The sequence below is a fragment of the Lutra lutra genome, chromosome 6, assembly GCF_902655055.1.
Source record: "Lutra lutra chromosome 6, mLutLut1.2, whole genome shotgun sequence".
NCBI classification, from domain to species: Eukaryota; Metazoa; Chordata; class Mammalia; order Carnivora; family Mustelidae; genus Lutra; species Lutra lutra.
Window position 1 is genome coordinate 65,557,152 of NC_062283.1, and position 26,846 is coordinate 65,583,997.

Consider the following 26,846-nt stretch of genomic DNA (forward strand, 5'->3'; position numbering starts at 1 on the left):
AACCTTCAATACTCTGTTCCAGGGCAGAGGCCAGAGTCAACCTCCTTGTTCTTCCTTTCTCATGGGGCCACATAGACATGTGTTCCAGAAATCAAACAGAAGGAAAGAGTGGTGGGTAGGTCAATATGAATGATGGCATGAAACTCCTTCCAGAAAAACCAAACCAAACCAGTGTTCATGGGGCACACTCCCTAAAGGTCAGGGTTGGCTAGAGTCACTGCAAGGGATAGTGACCCCACATATCTTCAAATCCTCAGTGCGCACTAGATTTCCCATATCTGAGATGGTCATTTTCTCTCCCAGAGGGTCTTCCTCCCACTTTCCCAGATTCCCAGAAAGTGGGAATGACAAATTGTCAGAAAGTGGCAGATGCCAAAGGCTGGGATGTCCTGATCCCTGGAGTGACTGCTCAGGCCAGCGAGACTGCCACAGCTTCCTGTTGGTCAGACCCAGGGAAAGTGGCCTATCCCTCATGATTAGAATGCATCCAAGGGTTCACATTCCCAGCTCTCCCCACCTAAGCACTGCCCCACCTCTGTGTGGGACCCTGGCACTGAACCCCCACAATGGGGAGAGGCTCCATCAGCAAAGCTGAGAACATCCCACTGGTCTTATAGCACCCCAACAATGGTTCAGAGGCCAGAGCTCAGCCCTCCCAGGGTGCTCACTTCTGTCCTCCTAGGAGTACTTGCCTCATCCTGAGCTTTCCTATCCTTTAAAATGGAATCTCCCACCTTCCTCTGCCTGGGGGGCAGCTGGGGAACCTTCCTAAGGCCACTACCCCCTTCTCCCTCCATCTCCCCCTCAGCAAGGCTTAGAGAGCAAAACATACCTTTCACTCACTTTTATTTTCTTAAACTCTGGAAAGGGGAGGCTAGGCCAGAGCAGGGGGGTGTGGGGACATTCCTGTGGCCTTCCTAAGGCCAGGGACCCTCTTGTGGAATGCCGGGCTGAGAAGCTTAGAGCAGCAAGGGATACAGGCAACTGGCCAAACCCAACACAGACACATTCTTTTCATGGCAGAAACAACCACTGTGTGTGTGTGTGTGTGTGTGTGTGTGTGTGTGTGTGTGTGTATGTGTGTGTGTGTGCACGCACAGGAGCATGCGTGGAGTAGGGGAAGGGGACTGGGGAAAGGAGCCCTGGAATGGAGTAGATGGGAGTCAGAGAGAAGATGGGAAGGGAAACTGAATCAGGAAAGCAGGGAAGGGAAAGCTCTCAGTGGTCCCCATCAGAGGCTAGGTCTGGAGTGGAAGTGAGCTCCATGGGAAAGCCCACACAGGTAAAGCTTGCTGCTGTTCTCTACTCCCGGTGACGATGGGCTAAGACAGGGCTGGAATGCAAGAGCTGGATGGACAACACCAGGGAGACTTTCCCCGGGGAGAACAGACTGAGTGCCCAGCTCTCCCACCCTCCTTGCCAAATGCCAACCCATCCCCCTACACAGTCCCTCGCGGAGGTGAAGCGGAGCTCTGGAGCCATAACCCATTTACTAGTATTCTCCACGTCCTATGCTTCACCAAGGCGCCCTGATGTGCCCACTATGTGGAATGATCCCTGGCTTTAAGTTTGTATCACTCTGGCCAAAACCTCATCAACTCCTGTTTAAATCCCTGGGGCTTCGGTCCCTCTAGACATACCCTTTATATGCCAGAGAAATCTTTCTCCAAAACCCTTTTCATTGTGTTCTCTCACTGAGCGTTTGGGGTCAAAACAGAGCAAGTGAGCTTGCACTCCCAGCCCCATGACTACTTGGGACCCTTGGCAAGTAGGAGGGTATCATTTTCTTCTCATTTCGCACAAAAGGAAGCAGTCTCAGCAATGCTTGCTTAGTGAGTTGAAGGATTAGGTGAGATAACACACTTAAGGCATGCATGGTTGTGCCACTAATAACTCGCCTAAAACTATTATGAATTCCTGAGTCAGTCACCATTCCAAGTACTTCATATGTCAATTAATCCTCACAATAATCCTTTGATGTGGATGTCACAATTCCCCCCATCTTGTAGATCAGGAACCTGAAGCCCAAATGCTTAAATAACTCCTGGTCACATGATTAAAAGCTTGGGAGTGGGCGAACAGGTCCACAAATATTACTCAGTCCCCTCCACTCACTTCTGCTGAGCAACATCTACAAGTCCTGTGAGTGCCCCCCTACTCGCCATTCCATCACACCTGTATTTTCCAGTCCAGGAATGATACTCTGGCCTGCTTTGGGTTCCTGAGGAATTTATATAAATTTTATTATTACTGGACCCCAGAGAAAATCCTATCCAAAGCTCCATTTGATGAAAATGTTGCAAAAATATTAGTTGCCTTGTCTATTTTCCTTAATTGTTGAGGGGTCTAATCAACTTTTCATTAATTTTAAAAATTTTTAAACTATACAAAAAGGCAACTTACTGAATGAGAGGTGATATCTGCAAATGGTATATTCAGTAAAGGCTAAACACCTAAAATAGATAAAGAACTTACACAACTCAACACCAAAAAAACCTTAAATAATCCAATTAAAAATAGGCAGTGGACCTAAATAGACTCTTTCCCAAAAGAGATATAGAGATGGCCAAGAGATACATGAAAAGACTCTCAACATCACTCATCATCAGGAAAATAGAAATTAAAACCACTACCACCTCACACCCGTCAGAATGGCTAAAATCAAAAAGGCAAGAAACAACAACTGTTGATGAGAATATGGAGAAAAGAGAAGCCTTGTGTGCTGTTGGCAGGAATGCAAACTGGTGCAGCCACTGTGGAAGACAGTAAGTATAAAGAGGTCTCAAAAAAATAGAAATAGAAATACCATACCATAGCAAAACATATAGAGTCATAAAATCACTATGTGTATGCCTGAAACTAATGTAACATTGTGTCAACTATAATAAAAGATTTTAAGCTTTTTTTTAAGAAAGCAAAAATAAACCTTTAAGTTATACATTGTAAGTATAGGAGATAATTTTTTTTTTTTTTTTACCACAAGAGGTATATCTATTATTTCTGATCATGAACAATGAAAATTTTCACACAGCCTGTGGCCTTTGGTACTGCAGAGTGGTTTGTCCGCTTGCCTCATGACCGAGGATAAGGACCCATAGGGTGCAGCTGTGCAGTACAGTTGTCACAAATGTCAACCACGTGGCTTCAAAATTCTGCTAACAGGTGGCTCTAAAATTTTACCAACTTAGATTGGAGATGTTATCAGAGACCCATAACTATGAGTTATATTCATGCTTTGTCTTTCCACCTCAATTATAAAACCAGAGGTAAGAGGAATCTTAGAAATCTCATAGATAAGCAAACCGAGGTAAAAAGTGAGTGATTTCTGCAGGTTGCCCAGTTAATTAGAGCCAAACCTGGTTTGGTTGGAGTTTAGAACCTCTCCTTCAATCCCTGCCTAGGATCTCTAGGTGTTTCCTTGAACAAAATCCCTAATTTGCCAGATTCAAAACTCTCACAAGGCAATGCTTTGCCTCACCTTTTATTATTATCCATTATGACCTCCAGCAACAAATCTTTACACAAAGAAGCCCTCAGACTGACTGACTAGCTGGTCTACATTAGGAGAGGCAGCTAACCCATAGCTAGCTGCCCATCTATTTCACAATTCCACGTCTCTTCCCACTTAAGTCTCCTTCTGAACTCATTTAAGTTTGCATAGAATGGTACAGTTATGAATTCCCCAAGAGTCAGACCAAGAGGTTCATACAAAAGGTTTGAGGACATCCCTTAGTTCAAGCTCCAAAATGATGTCTGCATGGCCGCTGAAGTGTGTGTATGGGTCAGGCGAACAGAATGCAGTTACCATGTATGTGTCCCAGCTCAAGGACAAAGTCACAGGTCCTAATAGGATTTAGTACAGAACCAGCGGGAGGGCTCAACCCAGGCTGGAACTGGACTTAAATTACTAGGAGCCTCATGTAATCCAGGGCAAATCTACTCCATGTTTGTGAGAGTCTGACAGAGGAACCAACACCCACACATGGACCTGGGATTGGTGATTATTAGAATAGATAACATTCATGAAGGCCTCTCACCACTGAACAGTCTAGAAAAGTACCCAGTGTGTCTACTTCCCACTGGGAGGATGCCAAAATGGCTACATCTTGACATGAAACTTCATGGCAAGGGTGCTGTCCTGTCCCCTGCCAAGGCCTCATCATTTCAGTCCTTTGAACACACCAGCCTGATCTTTACCATCTCTAGACCTTGGCCCAAGTTCTTTGCCTATATCTTCCATTCTTTTCCTCAAATAGACCCTATTCTTAAAACTCTAGCCCAGCCATTGTATTGTCCAGAAAGTGACTCTGTTTGGCCCACGCTCTGGTATCAACATAACCCTATTAACCCTCACCACGTACACATTCTGTCAGCAGGTGGCTTTTCCAATGTGACCCTTAGCACATGCCAAGCTATCTTCTCCCAGCATAGATGTTCTTCCCAGTGGACAGTGAGCTGTCTGGAATCAGCAATCCCATCTTCTGAATCTACTGTGCCTTCCCTTCCCCCTACCCAAAGAAGGAACCCAGAACGGGAGATCTACAAACAATGGGCAGGCAATCTGTGGGGCTGATTGTCACTGGCTATGGGAGAATGGATCTACTGATCTTTTCTTTGTTACTTACCTCATTCAGCTTGACCCAGTTGAAGGACTTCAGTGGATGGGAAGGCTGGGGAACACACTTCTTCCTGAGTGGGATATCACTGCTGGGGCAGGGGTCTGGAGGGAGAGGCAGGCCCATGCTGAAGCATGGTGGGGCACCAGGAGGAGTGGGAGGCCCACCAGGTGGAAGAGGTGGTGGCGGAGGTGGGGGACAGCAGGCAAATGGGAGAGGGGGCGGAGGTGGAGGCAGGTCATTGGTTGTCATTGAGGAAGACAAGGTAAGTGGGCCCCCAGGGGGAGGCGGGGAAGATACTGGTCCTGTCTGTGGGAAGACAGAAAAATCAAAAAGACAAAGCCATCAAGCAAGGATACCTTTCAAGTTCACACCACACTATTCTTTATTCTTACTCATCTATACTAGAACCCCAATCCTGCTCTCACCTCTCCCACACATTTTGTCCCCCCATTTCCTCTCTGTATCCCGAATATCCAATATACACAGACACAACCACAGACACATACACATAGGTAAAACACACATACATAACACTGGACAAAGTCATAGTTATCACAATGCAACAGCAGGAACGGTACATATGGTTATGTATGCTACCGCCTGCACAAGGACATCCAGCTACATAGGGAGGGGGCACAAAACCATACTTGCACTCTGCTTTGCCAGGTGTGCTTCCTGGGATAGTGTCACCCAAGGAAAACAGTATTGGTTTGTTTGTTTGTTTTCCTAATTAACACAAATGTAGCAACCCTTACAGACTCAGAGGTCCTCTCTATCCTGGCTTGAGCTGCTCCTCTAAATTCTCCTTCATCTTGAGGTCCTCAGCCCTTCCCCACACCTGTTCTTCCCACCTCATCCTGAAGGTCTCAGATCAATATGTAAAGAGAGGAGGGTATCCACGTACTGAGATTTCACTGAGTTGGGCTACCAGCTCTGCCACTTGTCCTCGAGCCTGGCGCAGCTCCTGGGACTCTCGAGCCAGCTTGTCCTTCATCTTGTTCAGTGTCCGCATCATCTCTTCCTTCTCTAATGTTTTTGTCTCACATTCTCGCTCCTTCCTCTCTAGCTTGCTCACCAGCTCCATGTGTTCTGGGATGGGAGTAGGACAGGAGAGAAAATGGGAAGAGACGATTGAATATGCATGGGTCTACCTCGAATGGGTCCTGGGCTGGGCAGGGGAGGGGTTGTGCGGAGCACGCAGTGTTTTGAGGCAGAGCCCCTTACCTTTCCGGAACTTCTCTGCCTGGTCTCGCCATTGTTTCACCTCATTCTCATTGATGAGCCTGGTGGGGAATACAGGGAAGGGTCTGTTGATTGTTGACTCATTACTTCCCAAAAGATATATCATCCCCCTATTTCCCGCATCAGTTCCATGATCTCCAATCTGTCCAGCCACATCAAGGAGGCTAGGATTCTGACTCTCCAGATGTCTCTCCAGGTCCCCAGCTCTGCCCAGTTCTCATGTGTCTCTCTGCAGACTGTGAAAACTGAAAAGACCCTCAAATAACTTATGATCCAACCCCTTGTGATATAGTTGAAGCTCTTGAGAGCAGAGATGAAGACAATAGCTTAACTAATGGTAGAACTAGGACTAAATCTCAGGCTTCCTTTAGTTGTCTGATGACTTGTACACCTTTGTAAAAATAAGTTCTTGCATTGAAAGAGATCAAAATGTTAGCCCTACCATGGTATAGGCTTCCAAAGACCAATGTATAAGAGTAAGAGAAATCGCCCATCCCAGCACCACAGAATGAATATGTTGAGGGTAAAGAGGGGATGTATCTAAGTCACAGAAAGTCCTCATTCATGTCCAACTCTTGTAATGGGGATTAAGCTATTATCTAGACATCGAAGTGTAATAGAGATGAAATCCCAAATGAGACCCGAATAATCAGGTTTTTGTTTTTTGTAACTCTAAAAACATGGCAGAGTTAGATCCATGAATCTTGGCCTCCTCAATCAGATGAAAGATATAAAGAGGGGACAGAGTATGGAAGGGAACATAATTTGTTAAAAGAGTCTTTGGAGAGAGCCATTGCTGCCCTTCTTGGAGGTCCTACCTCCTTCACCATCATCCACTGTCTTTGTTGAACCCAATTCAGAGAGTTCTGACCCACATTCCCTGATGTTGGGAAGGAGGCATGGTGGACTGGGGTCCAACTTGGGGCCAGACAGGTCCAAAGAGTGAAGGAACATTAACCAGGAGAGTGGTGCTCTGCTGCAATATCCAGCACTCTTGGACTTTGTTGGCACATGGATTGCATGAGGATTTCTCATGCAAGCATCATGGAGAAATTGGGCTGATGCCATTTTAAGTCCTGTTCAAGATGTCCACCTAGCAGAGAAGTGGACACTTGAACATTGTGCCATTGTACGAGATTGCTAGTAAATCAGGGGCTGATGGAAGGGATGGTACCACCCAGTCTCAGGGGATAAAAAGGCCTTAAATGGCCAGTGGCCAGGGTTTTATAGTGAGATGCATGTGCCAAAGAGCTTCAGAAGATCCCAGAAATAATTCATGTCTTCACCCATGTGCCAAGGCCAGAGAATAGAAAGCCTGTTTACTAAGTTACCTGATCAAGTAAGATCTTTTCCTCTTCTCCTTCCTTCCCCTGCACTGTGATAGGGGTTAAAAACTGGTTAGCTAATAGAAGGGGTATGTGTGTACAATGGGTTTGAAGAAAAACAGAACAGAGAAAGAAAGCCTATCAGTACACATGCCCTTCCCACTGCAACTTCCAGCCCCAGTCCAGGGAAGAGAAAGAGTGAAGGCTAAATCTAATCTAGAATTCACGTAGTTCACATCTGGGACTAGTTCTTCTAGTTGCAGATTTGATACTGTTTAAAATGATCTTAAGACTTCCATTGTGCAAGAAGAAGCAAAAACTTCATTGGATCTGAGGGCAGAGGAAAAGCTTCCCCACTAAATAGTGCAAAGAACTGGTAGAAAACAAAAATAAAAATCAGAAATAAAGTTGCATTTTGATTACTTTTCTATTTGCACTTGTCCAGCATACCAGGTAGGATTAACCACATCAATACCCAACTACCTGTAAAATGAAAACAATAGCATGAATAGTTCAAAAATCATTATCTACTTGGCTTTGGTATGTGACCATATTGAGAGCCAATTTATCTCCTTAAAGGGTAACTGGATCAGACTTTCACTAACAGCAACATTATTTGAAAAATCCAAGATCTGAAAGAAGCCCAAGTGTCCATCAATTGGTTATTGGATAAGAAGATGTGGTGCATTTAAATGGTGGAATATTATGCAGCCATTAAAAAGGATGAAATCTTGCCATTTGTAATGATATGGACAGAGCTAGAGAGTATCATGCTAAGTAAAACAAATCAGTCAGAGAAAGACAAAGCCATATGATTTCACAGATGGATGGAATTTAAGAAACAAATCAAATGAGAAAAGGGAAAAAAAAGAGAGAAAAAGAGCCAAATCAAGAAACTGACTCTTAACTATAGAGGACAAACTGATGGTTCCCAGAGGGGAGGGGGCAGAGAGATGGATGAAGCAGATGATGGGGATTAAGGAAGGCACTTGTCATGATGAGCACGGGTTGATATATGGAAGTGTTGAATGACGACATTGCACGCCTGAAACTAAAATAACACTATATGTTAACTAACTGGAAATTAAAATAAAAACTTAAAAAAAATAAAGTCAAGTAAAAGTTTAAAATTAAAAATTAGTATGTTAGCATAACATCTGATTACTACTTGATGTGACTAAACTTGGTTCTGTGTTTCTCAGTACACAGGGTCAAAGATAAGCCAGAAGACCTTAGGCTCTGACATCCTTATCCAACAGCCTTAGTTAAATTGCCATGCTCTATTTCAGTGATCGGCAAACTTTCCCTAAAGGGTTAGAATAAATATTTTAGGTTTTATAAAGCAGGTACAGTCTCTGTCACATATTCTCATTTGTTTTTAAAAACACTTTTTTTTTCACTTAGAAGTATAAAAGCATTATTTTTTTTCACTTAGAAGTATAAAAGCATTATTTTTTTTTCAGCATAACAGTATTCCTTGTTTTTGCACCACACCCAGTGCTCCACGCAATCCGTGCCCTAATACCCACCACCTGGTTCCCCCAACCTCCCACCCCCAGCCGCTTCAAACCCCTCAGATTGTTTTTCAGAGTCCATAGTCTCTCATGGTTCACCTCCCCTTCCAATTTCCCCAACTCCCTTCTCCTCTCTAACTCCCCATGTCCTCCATGTTATTTGTTATGCTCCACAAATAAGTGAAACCATATGATAATTGACTCTCTCTGCTTGACTTATTTCACTCAGCATAAACACTTTAAAATGTAAAAACTATTCTTAGCTCATGGGTCATGCAAAAGCAAACTGGAGGATTGGTTATCTCACAGACCATTGTTAATAAGTTTACATTCTTCCTCTATCTACTCCATGCAATGAATCATTAAAAGCTGAGTACAAGGGCACCTGGGTGTCTCGGCTGGTTAAGTGTCTGCCTTTGGCTCAGGTCAGGCCAGGGTCCTGGGATCAAGCCCCACATCAGGCTCCCTGCTCAGTGGGAAGTCTGCTTCTCCCTCTGGCTCTCCTCCCTACCCAAGTTTGTGCTCTCTCATGATCTCTCTCTCTCTCTCAAACAATAATTTTTTTTAAAAAAGCTGATTACAATGACAGTACAGACAAAAGGCTGATATCCAGGATCTATAAAGCACTTCTTAAACTCAACACACACAAAACAGATAATCATGTCAAAAAATGGGCAGAAGACATGAGCAAACACTTCTCCAATGAAGACATACAAATGGCTATCAGACACATGAAAAAATGTTCATCATCACTAGCCATCAGGGAGATTCAAATCAAAACCACATTGAGATACCACTTGACACCAGTTAGAATGGCCAAAATTAGCAAGACAGGAAACATCGTGTGTTGGAGAGAATGTGGAGAAAGGGGAACCCTTTTACACTGTTGGTGGGAATGTAAGTTGGTGCAGCCAATTTGGAGAACAGTGTCGAGATTCCTTAAGAAATTAAAAATAGAGCTTCCCTATGACCCTGCAATTACACTACTGGGTATTTACCCCAAAGATACAGATGGAGTGAAAAGAAGGGCCATCTGTACCCCAAAGTTCATGGCAGCAATGGCCACGGTTGCCAAACTGTGGAAAAAACCAAGATGCCCTTCAACAGATGAATGGATAAGGAAGATGTGGTCCATATACACTATGGAGTATTATGCCTCCATCAGAAAGGATGAATATCTCACTTTTGTATCAACATGGATGGGACTGGAACAGATTATGCTGAGTGAAATAAGTCAAGCAGAGAGTCAATTATCATATGGTTTCACTTATTTGTGGAGCATAAGAAATAACACAGAGGACATGGGGAGATGGAGAGGAGAAGGGAGTTGAGGGAAATTGGAAGGGGAGATGAACCATGAGAGACTATGGACTCTGAAAACAATCTGAGGGTTTTGAAGGGGCGGCGGGGTGGGAGGTTGGGTGAGCCTGGTGGTGGGTTATTATGGAGGGCACGTATTGCATGGAGCACTGTGTGTGGTGCATAAACAATGAATTCTGTTATACTGAAAAGAAATTAAATTTTTAAAAATGAGAAAAAAAAAGCTGACTACATCCCCTATAAACTTGTGTTGTTCGATATGATAGTCCTTAGCCATGTCATATGGCTATCTGAATTTAAATGAAATAAAATTTTAAATTCAGCTCCTCAATTACACTATCCACAGGTCAAGTGCTCAGTAGCCATGTTTGAACAGGGCAGATATGGAACATTTCCATCGTATTAGAGAATTCTACTGGGCATGTTCCTTAAGGTGCATTTGGAGGCATCTGGTTTATGAGAGAGATTGAGAGAGGAGAGAGGAAGGAGGAGGAGGACAGGTGAGAGCCGGCCACTGCTCACATGTTGACAATGTTCTTGACGTTGAAGTTCTCCAAGGGAGCCAGGTCAGGGTCCACACCCCTCTCATCCTGGAGGACAATTTGCTGAAGGATTCGGTCCAGGAGCTGCCACTGCTGGAAGTAGCCACCGTTACGCTTGTCTGCAAGGACAAGAGGCATCATAACCTTACTGAGCCCTGGAACACCCTGGGGCCTTGCCCTAGAGTCCTGCATGGGCACAGGCTGATGAAACATGCCCTCTCCTGCCCTTGGAAAGCTCCCAGTCTGATGGAAGAGGCAATGATGCTACTGATCCTGATGGTGAAGATGGAGATTCACAAATGCAGCCATTTCTTGATGATCTGCAACTGACTTTCTATGAGTGTGTCAATCCTCTAGATACATTTCTCTACTTCCTGAAGTGCTTCTTGGCTGTCTTTGTTCCCTGTAGGCACCCTGAATAGCCTACGCCTTGGGAGTACAAATTGTCTTTTCCATTATCTAAAAAAAAGCACCTTTCAGAAAGTAAATCTGCTCCAAAATATTACCTGCTAAATAATGAAGTCTCCAGGGAAATTTAAAAAAAAGAAAAGGTTTTAGGATTATCTAGGCTGTTGTTCTATGGTGAAAGATGAATGGAAACTCACTACAGGTATGCACTAAGAAAGAGTCAGAATGGGTTGGAGAAGTGCTAATGGAATCCAGGCTGATTTCTTGGTGAAGGTGACCCGGAACTGTGAAGGCAAAGGCTTGTGTGTGACGCCTGACCTCACAGGGCTCCACTCCTATCCTCTGTAGTCATGGTTTGGTGGGACATGGGTTTTCTTTTCATGACTAGCCACAAGCCCCTCTTCCTCATCTTGATCCCAAGTACTTTGACCAACCAAAGGAGGTCAGCCAACATGATGCTGATCTCAGAGTCAAACCATAATGCTTAAAGGTGGAAGGTTGTCTGAAAAGCCCCATTTTGAAGGAAGACACCCGTTGACATTACCCATGGAGCACCACAAAGAGAACCTGAGAGAGGAGAAGTTGGGTTTCTCAGGCACTTCCTACATCTTTTGTGAAGGTCTCTGGACTGAGCTTTAGAACTGAAAGGTTCCTGGTCTAGGTCACTGTGTCTGGTTTCTTTTCCAATACTTCACTGACACAGGCACTGCAATGTGGCATAGTTTTCCATTTACCCTTCACCCAGGAATACAGGGTAAAGGCAGGTCACTGGCTCACAGAAGTAGAACAGGTTTCATCTAAAGCCATAACCCCAAAGAAACAAAAATTTCTTCATATGTACAGAATCACCAAGCCTCAAGTTCATCCACTATAAATCAGGTATAATAATGCACACCCCTTAAGTCATTTTGAGGTTTAGAGACACTGTGCCAAAGCACCTTGCATCATGCATGGCCCAGCATTGGCACATAGTAAACTGTAGTCATTGCCACCGTCACCACGAAAACAAATGCCACCATCACCACCAGTAGAGAGTCTGCCCAGGTTGACCATCTCGGTTGGCCATACTAGTCTTCCAAATTTGTGGTTTTGTGAAGAGCTTAAATATGACATTCTCATTTCAAATTGCATGCTGGGGTGGCTATTAGTGATTATATGTAATTTATTCAGTCACTGTGCACACCTGGATCTTAAAAAGCTTAGCATCTGCTAAGCTTATATGCTGACATCCAGTATTTGCAAAGAGAGGCAGGGGAAAGTGCATTAAAGTGGAACTCGCAAGACCTAGATGGAGGAGTTGATAGAACCTTGGAAAAAGGCATGCTCAGTCTGGATCTGTGCTAGTCCCCCAAACACAAAGCTGCTTTTTGGAGCCCCCCAAGAGGACTGATAACTCTCCTGTCATAAGCTGACAGCCAGCTCTGTTTGATTTTACGATGATCAAGCTTCTTCCTGGTAGACCAGAACATCGTTGTTCAGGCCCAAGTCCCCAGCTGCTCACCTGGATGACAGTGGAAGTCCTGACCCCAAAGAGGGAGGGAAGAACAAGGGCATGCATCCTGTGGCCAGACCTCCTGGGGACATGTGCCAAGGGAGACCCAGCCAGACTCACCAACTCAGGGAAGTCCTGACACATTGTCTCAACCTGCCCCAGGCCAACGTTCAGGCCGGCTAAGGAAGAGGTACATGTAGGGTACTCACAGGGCATCTGCAGACAGTGGTGTAAAACAGACAGCAAGCAGGGGTAGGCCTCAGTGTGCTTTAGCTTCTTGTGGATCAGCTCAAACATCTGGGAAGCACTCTTGGTGTCAATGTGGACCTAAGGGAGTGGAGGGCACAGTGAACAGGGAGGGGCAAGCCATGGAAGAAGAGGGGAGAAAACCCTACTTCCATCCACGGAGCCCCATTTCCCAGGATGATGTTCCTTCTCCTGCTTCTGGCCAGGCTTCAGAAGAGAGGCACAGAGAAAAGGCGGAGGGAGATGTCCTAATTACATGAAGCAGGATTTCTCCATTTCAGCACTATTGGCATCTTGAACCAGATCGTTCTTCAGCATGAGGATCTGTCCTATTCACTATAGGCTGTTCCATACCATCCTTGGTCCATACCTATCAGATGCCAGTGACATTCTCCTTACACCAGTTGTGACAACAAAAATTGTCTCCAGGCATTGCAAATGTCCACAGGGGAAGGAGGAAGCAAAGACACTGCTGGTTGAGAGCTACTAATTCAAACTAAGGGAAGGGGACAGGGACATAGGTGATTCAAGGACCACGTAGCATAGTTTCACGCAACCTGGGTTCAAATCCCAGATCTACTCTCATTGTGTGACAGGGCAAACTAATCTCAGTCTCCTTGTTATAAATCTAAGGTTTATGTGACAATATAATTGGATGGTGATGGGTGACTGGAGCGCCACCAGATGTAGGTTTCTATTTGAGTGGAGATTTTATAATACAATATTTAAGTAGCAGAATTGTGTGTTTTCAGGGTTATTGAGATTGAAATGAAAAGACAATCTGGTTTGTGAAGCATGATCTGGTTAGTGACGGGGAGAGGGGACTCAGGAAATTACTGAAAGGCAGGGGAAGAGTAGCCTGGAGAGAATTTGAGACTATCACAAGTAAGAAAAGGCCCTCTTTCCTTTGGGGGTTGCAATCTCCCAGCAAAGGAGATGCCCTTGGTAGGTAAGGCCTGCCAGGTGAGGCCTCACAGAGTCAACACACTGCCAGGCTCCAGAAGCAGGACCTGGCTATAGGGCCACTCACCAGGGAAGCCAGCCAACACTGGACCTACCACATCATGGGATCTGGAGAAGAGTCTGTGGGGCGACCTGGGACCCCACTGCTGTAGCCCCATCCCTGTAGGCTTCTCACCATGTCAAACCTCCTGGCTAGCTCCAGGTCATCCTCATTCCGGACCATCTCAAAGAAGTCTAAATGCCTAGATAGGATGGGGGGATAGAGAGAGTAGATATTACTTTGAGGATGTCCCTATTTGAGGGTCAACCCCTTTAACTCCCCAGTGAACTAAATCTGAAAGCTTCATTCCGGTGAGGCCAAGGCAAAATCAGAAGGAAGCCACCTGTCTGTAGGCCAGCGCTCTCCTCCTTTATAGAACCCCATGCCCCCTCCTCAGGGAGGCTAGCCTAGAGGCCTGTCCCCTTAGATCAGCCTTTCTCAATTTTGTCATTATTGATACCCAGGGCTAGATTTGCCTTGGTTGTGGGAGGCCGATCTGTGCAATGTAGAAGGTTCAGCAGCATTTCTGATCTCTACCCACCAGACACCAGTAGCAGCCCCCACCTTTCAAGCTGTGACAACAAAAACGTCTCCAGGCTTAGGCAACTGTCCCTTGGGATAAAATCACCCAGTCAAGGAGTACTGTTCTGTCTCCACCAGGATTCTCATACTGTCCATATGTCAACCTACGAAGCCAGTTTAAGGGTCTGTCATTTTTCACTCCATCCATTCCCCAACTCCATTTCAAAAGGGCCCATCCTGTCTCCCTTAAGACTCAGTGCAATAAAATAGTCTACCAATGGGACAGAACCAGAAGAGACAGATAGGAACTTAATTGGAATTAAGGAACACATAGGAATTTAATTGTGCCCTTTTATCAATGAAGGCTTTTATGGCTTCCATTTGGAGTGGAGCAATTCCCTTGCTAAGCAGGAGTGCCCTGCAGGATGTTTAGTATTCCTGGTTTCCAACAATCAATACCAGTTAGTGTCCCCCAACCAGCCAGTCTGAAAGCCAAAGGAATACCACCATGTGTTTCCAAATGCTCCCATACCCACCCTGGGGAAGTACTGCCATGATTGAAGACTACTGGGTCCACCTGCCTATAACATTGGAAATGAGAAAGCAGGTAAGCCAAGAGAGCAGGCAGGGACATAGGTAGGATGTGGGACAGGGGGGTGAGAGTTGTCCACCTTCCCCATACAGAACTGATTTTGAATTGATACTGTGTATGGCAGGTGGTTTCCAGTAGGAAGGGCAGCCTCCTTGAAAGTCCTGATCATCCCCAACTGAGGCACTGTCCCCATATGACTGTGGTGGGGACAGGTGGGTCTTACTTGTCCAGGATGGCATTCTCATGCTGCCGGAGTTTGTCAATCACAGGTTGGATCCCCAGCATCAGGAACTCATACCGTAGATGAAGGCGGAACTCCAGATTATCCTGGGGGTCACCAAAGCAGGACCAGACTCATTGGCTTATGGCTCTTTCACAAGAGTCCCCAGCAGACCCACTCCAGTCATTGTCCCACTACATCACCTGCAACAACCCATCTGGAACTGCCTCGGGTCCAGAGTTCCAAGAAAGGGCAAGTGAAGACACACTTGACCTTGTTATTTACTCCCATTAGGTGTCCTGCCTCACTTCCTTTAAGTCCTTTACCAGTTTTCTCAGCCTTTGGCATCCAAAAGTGGCACCGTAATGTAGAACATAAGCTTTGATTTCAGACAGATCTTTGTTTAAATCCCTGCTCTGACACTCACCAGTTTTGTCATTTGGGGAAAACCTTAGTTTTCTCATCTGTAAAATGGCAATGAGATTACAAACAGGATGATATTACATTACCTGATGAAGTATGGTTACCATCTAATCAGAATGGATTAGTATAGCTAGTATTGACAAGGGTGATATCAGCATCTCAGGGACAGACTGTTTTCCCACCCACCTCACCTAACTTAGCTCATCAGGGCTGGTTGCAAGAAAAGTGTGCTGTCAGAAAAGAAGGAAATGTAGAGATCATTAAATTGCCCCCTTGACCTTCAACAAACTGACCTTGACTGGAGCATCTGATTCCCTTAGAATTTGGGGAGTTAATCTGCTCTTCAAGTTCTTCTTCAACTGTTGCTATTTTTAGTCTGAGATCCTATTCTGATCCCATAGTAAGGAAAATCAGAAGCCATATCTCCTAACAGAAGGTGATAGAGGGCATGACCAGCCAACTCAGAAGCAGTTCAACAATCTGAGGGGTTTGAAGCGGTGGGGGGTGGGAGGTTTGGGGAACCAGGTTGTGGGTATTAGAGAGGGCACGGATTGCATGGAGCACTGGGTGTGGTGCAAAAACAAGGAATACTGTTATGCTGAAAATAAAAAAATAAAATAAAATATATTAAAAAAAAAAAAAAAGAAGGTCTGGACTAGCTCAGACCTAGTCCAGAAGCAGGTCTTTGGAAAACTCTAGAAAGAAGGGCCTACACTTGCCCTCCTCCCATAAATGATCCCCCACCATCCTAAGCAAGCATCAGCCAGCCAACTTAGGTTTTGTCCAGGACACACCTAATGCATAATGCTACCCATGCAAGGAACTCCTCAAGAACCCCTCATGACAGCAAGGTTCATGATAATCCATTCTTTCTCAGCCCCAAGTGAAAGAGGCAAGAGTTGATAAAGGTAGTCTGAAGGCAGTAATGGTAGTGACAGCCCCACCAACTGGAGGTCTTGGCCCCATCCCTCTGCTACATCCCCAGGAGGTACTTGCACACACTCCCCTGGGGCCAGAAAGTCCAGGAACAGTAAGGGCAAGGAGAAGATGCCTAACCTCTCCAGCTCCAGCATTGAGGACAGCATTGATGAAGGACATGATAGCTGTTTTCAGATTCACTTCATCCCGGTACCGGCCCAAACTTCGGTCTAGCTCATTCAGCAATGTCTGGATGGAAAGGCGGGACAGGAGAGAAAAGGCGGACTCAGGATCCCACAAGTCCAGCCTTTGTGCCTGTGTTCCCACCATTCTAACCGTCTAGCATGCCCCACTTGCTTGCTATCCCCAATCAATCTAGCTTACCCTGGACCTTCCTGAAAGCACAGCTTTTCCAAGAAGCATCCTTTGCCTCTCCACGCCTCAGTCTCAGTCCTGCCACTCACCTCCAGAGCTTAGTTTATTTTTTTTTTCTTAAGATTTTATTTATTTCTTTGACAGAGACAGATCACAAGTAGGCCGAGAGGCAGGCAGAGGGAGAGGGTGAAGCAGGCTTCCTGCCGAGCAGAGAGCCCGATGCGGGGCTCGATCCCAGGACCCTGAGATCATGACCTAAGCCGAAGGCAGAGGCTTTAACCCACTGAGCCACCCAGGCGCCCCCAGATCTTAGTTTATTTTGTAGGGCTATGCCAAAATGCTGCTTCAGCACATTAGAGCTGTTTACAGCTCCAGCTGCTTACAGCTCATAAATCTTCCTACCCAGCTTCCTGACAGCATGGACACTGCCTTTTACCTCTTTGGCAAAGGGTCAGGGGCCACTTTCCACATAGAATAAGTGCTTAAAAATCTTTGATGACAGAATATACAAATAGCCTATACAGATAGATAAACCATAGCATTTTTAGTGACAGTTTAGATCTATTGACACTTACTCTACATAAGACTTTATACTTACTATTTCATTACTTTTCTGGGGCAGGTCAGGGAGAAGAAAAGAGAATAGCATGGCTTAGGTATCCAGCACTATTCTTGGGGTCCCCATAGTAAGCACTGGCCCAGGTATAGGGCTTAAAATCTTGGCCCCAGCAACTGCATTCAGGTCCATTTCAGACTCAACCTCTGTGATTCATCAGGCACTGAGCTTAGAGACGTAGACCCATATACCAAGAATCCAGCCTCAAGGAACCCACGGTCTAATGAGGGGTCCATTATCCCAGCCAAACCCAAATCTCTTGAGGTCCCTTATGTCTCTTCATATAAGCACTCAGCTAGCCCCTCACCTGAAAGCGGGTCCGCTCAGCTGCGTACACCTGGTAGTGGAGCATGGCCTGCAGAACCTTCTTGTGGCCACCAGGAACCAAGCACACAGCACCCAGGATCTCCAGCACGGCCACCTTGGTCTTGCTGTTCTCTGTGCGCAGACTCTGCGCAATGGTGCTGATGGCCTCTGGCTGCGCCAGCACATGCGCCCGCCCCTGGGAGTTGTTCATCAGAGCCTTGATGCAACCGATGAGGGAGGTGTGGATACGACTTTCACAGGTGGCGTGGTCCATGCTCCGGAGGAAATTCAGCAGACAGGTCAAACCCTCCAGCTCAATGAAACGAGTCACGAACCTGTCCAGGCCAGCTCCATTAGCACAACAGGTATCCTGAATTTGCATAGGACTCTGTATACACTTTGCAAATAGTTACCCCTGGACCTGTGTAACACTGTGTCCCACCTACAGTAGCCACTTGGTTCATTTAGTGAGTTTATCTAAGGCATTAAAATCCCATCCCCCTCACAGGAGACTTGTGCCTTATTTGCACCTTAAATGCCATGCTTTTGCAGGTCAATGGCTGTCAGTTGCCTGGCTGTGATTGTATATACATGAAGGGAACGATTGCAGTAATTATTACTATAATTATCACGGCTGTTAAACCTGAAAAATTCATCTCCAGAGAGGATGGGAATTAAGAGAATTACAGTCAGAAGACAAAGAGGACTTCCAAACGGGGGTCCATCAGAGTCAGTGAATCACAGGACCAAGGCTGGGAAAAGCACCCTTCAAAGGATCCTGAAGAAAATAGCTAGGTTATCTTGAATATTAACAAAAAGCATTTAAAAAAAGGAATTAGTTCAGAGGTTCTTAACCTGGAGTCTATGCTCCCCTAAGGGGCCAATGGCTATCTTGCAGAGGTCTGTGAATGTGGATGGGAAAAATAAGTTATACTTTTATTTTTGGTAACCTCTACCTGAAGTGTATCCTTTCCTCTTATGATGAACACGGACAATAAACTATAATGGGATTAGTAGAACCTGTGACTTTGTCACCCAAAGAAATTAGCCATTTTCATATCAAATTATAGCTGTTGCAGGTGTCTCAGACTATCCTTTCTACTCATCAACACTTCAATATCATGGTGGTTGCTAGCTCATGCCACTTAAGACATAAAGAAGCATCTTAATCGCTATCTCACAAATGTTTCATATTTGGTAACTGTATTTCACTTAAAGTGGCTTATTTCTCATCTTATCTATTTTATTATTTAAAAGTATCATTTTGATAAGAGGTCAACAGTTTTCATCTGGTGTCAAAGTTACCCACAGTACACGTGCCTTTACACGCACATACACACAAAGATGCTTAGAACACTCGATTTCATAAAACAGTAATGATCCAAGGAAATGTCATAAATGGAGCTGAGGGAACCGTTGCATATAGTTAATACATTTGGTCCCAAGTGTATTTGTGTATTTCCACATTATTATATAAATATCTCTACAAAATGAAATATACTCTCAAATTAAGTCATTGAAATAGGTATTATTTGTTTCTATTATATGCTTTTCTATATTCTGAGAATTTCTACCATGACTGTCCACCATGACTGTCAGAATTTTATCAAGGGAAAGAACAGTAAACTGAAGTGGGAGAGAAACTTGGCAAACCTCCCTCAACCTCTCTCCTTCTTGATGTCCTCATCCTTCCTGCACCCCCTTCCTACAAGTGCCCCACCCCTGGAACCATGCAGGATTAAGATGCTCCCATTCTCCTGAGGCTCTAGTTCCAGGCTCCCAAAGTAGAGAACTCAGCCCAAACCACAGACACACACACACACACACACGCACACACATGCACACACACACACATACACACACAGACCAGTATGCTGGTAAAAACATTTAACAACTGGCTCTCTGAAGAAAGAAAAAACAGCCTGATGATAGTGTTTGCCAATTTCCACAGTATACATATCCCCAGCATAGCTGATTTCAAGCTATCAATGTGACAACATTGAACATGGAGTTGGGAAGAGATGCAACATTTATAGCACAGTTGGTCCTTGAATAACACAGGTTTGAATTGTATAGGTCCACTTATATGGGAAGTTTTTCAGTAATCACAGTACAATACTATGGTTACATTTTCCTTATGATTCTCTTAACAGTTTCTTTTCTCTAGCTTCCCTGTTGTAAGAATATAAGATATATGTAACATATAAAATAGGTACGAATCAACTGTTTATATTATCAGTAAGGCTGCTGGTCAACAGTAGATGGTTAGTAGTTAAGTCTTGGGAGAGTCAAAAGTTATATGCAGATTTTCGACTGCATGGGGCTTGGCACCCCTAACACCCTCCTTGTTCAGTGTCGGCTGTATTTCCACCAGGTATATACAACGAATATAAACTCAAGAGCATATATAACAGTCGAGAGCATACATAAAACTAAAATGTAGTAAGATCATTAGGTAATTAGGGAGTGAAAAGTTTCAAGTATTTATTGCTTTTGTTTTTGGTATGATTTATGTAGTTTTAAGTTTATGCCACTTATATTCTAATCATAGCCATGTTTAAAAAGCAGCTTGCAAAACTGCTGAAAACTTAACAGTCGGCTCCCACAAGCAGCTACAAGCTCTCAGGCACGAGAAGAAGCTGTGGCTCTTGGCCCACTTTGGACGTTTGCGCAGTATGGCCTGGGAAAGGGGAAGTGTCCTTCTCAAACTCATCCCCTTTTCCCAGCCTGCATCACTCTAGGTGGTGGAATCTGGTCCACAGACACCACATCTCCTCCTAGTGGCTAGAGTCTCTCTCTCCCACACTGCCCTCCTCCATGGTAGGGACACTGGTTCTTGGGGCTCTTTCTTACTTACTTTGTACATAAGACCTCCTTCTCTCCCATTCTGTTCTCTTGAGAAAAACAAGTACCTGCCCTCAATTTCTGCTCAGATAGCTCTTCAGGACCTGAGGTTTATGTCACACTCCTCTGCCCTCTACCCTGGTCCCACACATGCCCTTCCTCTGGCAGCCTCCCAGCTCTTCAGAGAGAGGGGTTGTAGGAAGCAGGAAGTGGAACAGAGTGCAGAGAGCTCTAGGAGATGCCGGCAGTGGGGAGGTGGGAGGAGGCTGTGGAGATGGCAAGGGGCCTGGGATGGGAGCAGAGCTTTGGGTTAAGCTTCAGGAAATTGTGGGGGACCACCAAGTGAAGGGGTGTGGAAGGAAGTGGGAAGGGGAAACATGAGTCACCTCATGGGTTGTGTCCGGAGAGCTGTCTTCAGGTCTTCCACAATTTGGTTCCTCATCTCGGTCTCTTCCTCATCAATGGCATACAGACTCTGCATCTGAGGTAGGTGGAAAGGGGTAGAGGTACTGCTGGGCTGCCTGATTCCCAGCTGCCTGCAACCCCCAGAGCCCAGGTGTGACCCAGGAGCCACCGTCGACTCAGAAAGGGTGGGGCCTCAAGGAATGATTTCCTAAGAGGGTCAGATTCTGAGAAGACCCAGGTTCCAATCCCAGACTTCACTTTCCTCATCTGTGGAATGGGGAGAATTATTGGCTCAGCCTATTTTCCAAGACTGTGTGATATACCAATGGTTAATAAGTGTTTAAATGCCTGGGGACCTCCTGAGTCACACAGAGAAGGGAGGCATTATGATTAAAAAAGTAACTGGAAACCTACTGATCCCCAGTGAGTGGGGTGTGAAGGGCAGGGAAAGATGCCAGAGGGTCACTCTCCCCATTGGCTTTTCCAGGTGGGGCGGGGCCAGGGGAGGAGCCATTGCTCACCGCCGCCATAGAGTTGATGCGGTCAATGTAATAGTCAGGCCAGCTGGTCGCCAATTTGTTGGGGTCCTCCTGCTCCTAGAAGAAGAAGAAAGACTGTATGGACCACCTGGCAAGATGGGCCCATGGCTTGAGGTCCTGAGCTTCATTCACTGTCAGCAGATTCACTCTCTAGCCCCACCCAGATAGGGATAACTTCCAGGAAGTTGCAAAATCTCTCCAGTCTTCCATTTCTTCCATTGTAAAAATGTAGATAATGAACACTGACTCTCATGACCAGCCAGTGACACAGGCAGAAATCACACGGGTATGTGCACTTTCCATGAACAAGATAGATAATTAAAAATAAATTCTTTTTTTTTCCTGTGTATCTGTTCCCTCTTTGCTTCTTAATAAAATATAATTTTAGGTCTGTTGAACCTAATAAAAATCTGTGCTTATACTTTATACATCTGTTTTTTTTAAATTTTACTTTCTAATACCATTCTTATTGTATTTTACAAAAGTATTGGTTTTTGAGAGTTTGGAATTTTTTTAAAAAAAACTTGTTTTTTCTCTCAGATTGTTTGAGAAGTACTGATGTAAAGCATTTGGTGCAGTTCCTTGGTACATGGTAGGCACTCTGAATAGTAACTTCACTAAACGAGGGAGAGAGATTCCCAAAGCCCTGGGTTATGGAGAGACTCAGGAGGGCTTGGTGTAGCTGTAGCTCTGGCAGAACTCAGAGCACAGGGCCTTTGGCCCAGTCCTCAGGTGCCAAGGGAAAGCCTCAATCCTTTCCCAGGATGCGCAAGAACAATGAGAGTTGAGTAAATATTAATGTTGATTGAAGATCTAGCCCTGTCCTTCAGCCAGTGACTCTGCTCCTGCACATTACATACACCCTGCTTCTTCCTGTCCCTGTCTTATTTGGACATTCCCCTTCACCTGCCTTCTGCTAATTTCCTGCTTTTAAATCTGCACAAAAACTTGCCTCTTCTTGCAGAACCTCGCTGACAAACCACCTGTCTGTCAGCTGACCTGGACTTTGCCCTGTATCCCTCTACTCAAGCTTCACAATTTTGTTTCACAAAATTCAAATTTTAGACCAGTGGAAAAGCTGCCTTGATTTGGTCTTTGTGATTTCACATGATTATGTGTTAACTCTTCATGATGGAAGACCCCCAATTCTAATCTTCTGACCTTGGGAAGGGGATCACAGAACTAAAAACAAATGCATCATCAAATAGACACTTTTCTGCCTCTGCCAGCTCATCATTTATCCATCCCATATGCATTAAATGAGCGTCTACTACATGCCAACCACTGTTCTCAGCCCTGAAAGTACTGAGCAAAAAGTCAGTCTCTGTAATTCATGAGTCAATCCCATTTACAATTGCACCCAAAACCATAAGATACCTAGGAATAAACCTAACCAAACAGGCAAAGAATCTGTACTCAGAAAACTATAAAGTACTCATGAAAGAAATTGAGGAAGACACAAATAAATGGAAAAATGTTCCATGCTCATGGATTGGAAGAACAAATATTGTGAAAATGTCTATGCTACCTAAAGCAATCTACACATTTAATGCAATCCCTATCAAAATTCCATCATTTTTTCCCAAAGAAATGGAACAAAATAATCCTAAAATTTATATGGAACAAGAAAAGACCTCGAATAACCAGATGAATGTTGAAAAAGAAAGCCAAGCGGTGGCTTGGGTGGGTTGCTCAGTGGGTGGCTCAGTGGGTTAAAGCCTCTGCCTTTGGCTCGGGTCATGATCCCAGGGTCCTGGGATTGAGCCCCACATGGGCTCTCTGCTCACCAGGGAGCCTGCTTCCTCCTCTCTCTCTGCCCGCCTCTCTGTCTAATTGTGATCTCTGTCTGTCAAATAAATAAATAAAATCTTTAAAAAAAAAAAAAAGAAAGAAAGAAAGAAAAATCCAAAGTGGGTGGCATAACAATTCCAGACTTCAAGCTCTATTACAAAGCTGTCATCATCAAGGTAGTATGGTACTAGTACAAAAACAGACATATAGATCAATGGAACAGAATAGAGAGCCCAGAATAGACCCTCAACTCTATGCTCAACTAATCTTTGACAAAGTAGGAAAGAATGTCCAATGGAAAAAAGACAGTCTCTTCAACAAATGGTGTTGGGAAAATTTAACAGCCACATGCAGAAAAATGAAACTGGGCCATTTCCTTACACCACACATGAAAATAGACTCAAAATGGATGAAAGACCTCAATGTGAGAAAGGAATTCATCAAAATCTTGAGGAGAACACAGGCAGCAACCTCTTCAACCTCAGCCGCAGCAACATCTTCCTAGGAACATCGCCAAAGGCAAGGGAAGCAAGGGCAAAAATGAAATATTAGGACTTCATCAAGATCAAAAGCTTTTGCACAGCAAAGGAAACAGTCAACAAAACCAAAAGACAACTGACAGAATGGGAGAAGATATTTGCAAATGACATATCAGATAAAGGGTTAGTATCCAAAATATATAAAGAACTTATCAAACTCAACACCTGAAGAACAAGTAATCTAATCAAGAAATGGGCAGAGGACATGAACAGACATTAATGCAAAGAAGACATCCAGATGGCCAACAGACTATGAAAAAGTACTCCACATCACTCAGCATCAGGGAAATACAAATCAAAACCACAATGAGATACCACCTCATGCCAGTCAGGATGGCTAAAATTAATAAGTCAGGAAATGACAGATGCTGGCGAGGATGCAGAGAAAGGGCAACCCTCCTACACTGTTGGTGGGAATGCAAGCTGGTGCAGCCATTCTGAAAAACAGCATGGAGGTTCCTCAAAAAGTTGAAAATAGAGCTACCCTAGGACCCAGCAATTGCACTACTGGGTATTTAGCCTAAAGATACAAATGTAGTGATCCGAAGGGGCACGTGCACCCGAATTTTTATAGCAGCAATGTCCACAATAGCTGAACCATGGAAAGAACCTAGATGTCCATCAACAGATGAATGGATAAAGAAGATGTGGTATATACATATAATGGAATACTATGCAGCCATCAAAAGAAATGAAATCTTGCCATTTGCAACAACATGGATGGAACTAAAGAGTATTATGCTGAGTGAAATAAGTCAATCAGAGAAAGAGAATTATCATATGATCTCACTGATATGAGGAATTTGAGAGGCAAAGTGGGGAGATCAGGGTAGGGAAGAGAAAAATGAAACAAGATGGGATCAGGAGGAAGACAAACCATAAGAAACTCTTAATCTCACAAAACAAACTGAGGGTTGCTGGGGGGAGGGAGGTAGGGAGAGGGTGGTTGGATTATGGACATTGGGGAGGGTATGTGCTATGGTGAGTGCTGTGAAGTGTGTAAGCCTGACAACTCACAGGCCTGTACCCCTCAGGCTAATAATACATTATATGTTAATAAAAAAATAAATTAAAAAAAAGTCAGTCTCTGTCTTCCATAGAATAGTCTAGTGCCAGAGGTATAGTGACAAATGCTCTATGGTAGAAGTGTCTATAGTGGGCTGTGGAAGCCCAGGGTGGGGGCATCTCTCAGAGACCCCTCATGAGCCTTCTGTGTTAGATGCCCCCACTTCTTACTGAAGCTCAGATAGGTGGGGAGCATGTTAAGGATAGAGGAAGCACCACATAGCAAGAAAGGGGTGTGTGAAAGTGTGGAGGGAGATTACAAGCAATCTGGTTTGGAAGGTAGAACAAGTTGTTCTTACATTTTAATTCATTTTTTACTGAAGTTGTGCAAGAGATCCACTTGCAGGAACTCCATAGAAAATCCATTTGGAAAGTGGAGAAGCACAAGACATGATAAACTACTCCTGAAGTTAATTTTCTCCTCCCTCCCTCTCATAACTTGCACTTTTTAAAGATCTTCATTTTCACTGTAAGAGCTCTGGACACAGCACATAGTATTCTGCAGGTGCCTAATAAATGTGCATCGAGTATACTAGACTAGTGTGCACAGACCCTACATCTTGCCACAGGATCTTGGACTCCAGCAGGTCTGAGTTCTAGCAATGGTGCGGCCACTGGCCATGACTGGCTGGGACCTTCGGGCAAGTCCACTGCCTCCTTAGGCTGTCCTCACTTCATGTGGAGAAGAAAGGGGCAGACTGAAAAGTTTCTCAGCTCCTTCCAACTCTAGAATGGTATAGCAGTCTAATCCCCAATTTTATAAGGTCATGGAGCCCCAGATAAGACAAATACCCTGGGTAAGGAGAAGATGAAAAGAGCCATGAACAAACAGGCTCAGGAAACATAAAGAAGCAAAGGCTCAGGACTGCCCCAGACCTGCCTGTCTCCTCCCAACAGGAGCAGGGCCGAGCCTCAGGTGCAGGAATAACTGGGTCCTAACTCCCAAATTCCTATACTCTAAGGTCAAAGGAACAAGCTGCTAGTCTTAAAAATGGGAGGGTATGATATGAGGAAGTGGAGATGCAACCTGGGGAGTTTGGGGGGTAGGAAATGAATAAATGAAACAAGATGGGATTGGGAGGGAGACAAACCATAAGAGACTCTTAATATCACAAAACTGAGGGTTGCTGGGGAGAGGGGGTTGGGAGAGGGTAGTGGGGTTGTGGACATTGGGGAAGGTATGTGCTATGGTGAGTGCTGTGAAGTGTGTAAACCTGGTGATTCGCAGACTTGTACCCCTGGGGCTAAAAATACATTATATGTTAATAAAAAAAAATTTTTTTAATTAAAAAAAAATGGGAGGGTGGAGGGGAGACAAGGAAGATGGACCAAGAAAAAGAGAGGCTAATAAAACAGAAGAGGCGCAAGAGAGATACAGACAAAAAGATGTATAGGAGAGACACAGATATGGAGAAAGACCAAGGGAAGCAGAGGGGAGAAGATAAGATTTAATGAAGCCCCAACTGGAGCCTGGAACACCCCTTCCTAAGGAGGACCATAATCAGGAGACCAATGACATCTCTTAATGAAGGAAAAGAGGGGAAGGAGAAAGTGGGGAGAATGGAGACCAATGTGTGACCTTGATATACTTGCTGCTCTGTAAGGCCGAGCCTGGGATGGGAGGGGGGTCAAAGATCCTGAAGAAGCCACCCTGGCCCCAAATTGATACCTCACAACACAAAGCAGCCCTTGGGTACAGCACAGGACAACACACTCTCCAGGCAGGCATGGGAAGAGACTATAGACTTGTCATCTTGGTGTCTCCTGGACCCAGCCCTGCTCCTGGAACCCAGTGGGCACCTGCACCAAGGACTTTTGGAAAACAGAATCCCATTTCCCAGAGGGTCAGCTCAATGAAAGTGGGGAAATTTTTTGCCTCCAACACCTAGAATGATGCTGGCATATAATAAATATCTGTTGACTGAGTGAGCAAGCATGGAGGCAAGAGCTGTCCCATGCTGGGGACCCTGAGGTGGCTGT

At 44.8% G+C, this 26,846-nt stretch overlaps 1 protein-coding gene across 4 annotated transcripts in view; it reads right to left on the minus strand.

Moving 5' to 3' along the window:
- DAAM2 (dishevelled associated activator of morphogenesis 2) overlaps window positions 1–26,846 on the minus strand; it is a 126,602-nt gene that overhangs the window by 24,864 nt on the left and 74,892 nt on the right. For all 4 annotated transcript variants that reach the window (XM_047732874.1, XM_047732870.1, XM_047732873.1 and 1 more), the window contains exons 4-14: window positions 21,454–21,528; window positions 20,914–21,008; window positions 17,685–18,018; window positions 16,525–16,635; window positions 15,049–15,152; window positions 13,847–13,913; window positions 12,672–12,789; window positions 10,543–10,681; window positions 5,844–5,902; window positions 5,524–5,708; window positions 4,626–4,925 (exon numbers count right to left, since the gene is read on the minus strand). In XM_047732874.1, the coding sequence (XP_047588830.1) occupies window positions 4,626–4,925; window positions 5,524–5,708; window positions 5,844–5,902; window positions 10,543–10,681; window positions 12,672–12,789; window positions 13,847–13,913; window positions 15,049–15,152; window positions 16,525–16,635; window positions 17,685–18,018; window positions 20,914–21,008; window positions 21,454–21,528 (1,587 nt within the window). The remainder of the gene's footprint in view (window positions 1–4,625; window positions 4,926–5,523; window positions 5,709–5,843; window positions 5,903–10,542; window positions 10,682–12,671; window positions 12,790–13,846; window positions 13,914–15,048; window positions 15,153–16,524; window positions 16,636–17,684; window positions 18,019–20,913; window positions 21,009–21,453; window positions 21,529–26,846) is intronic.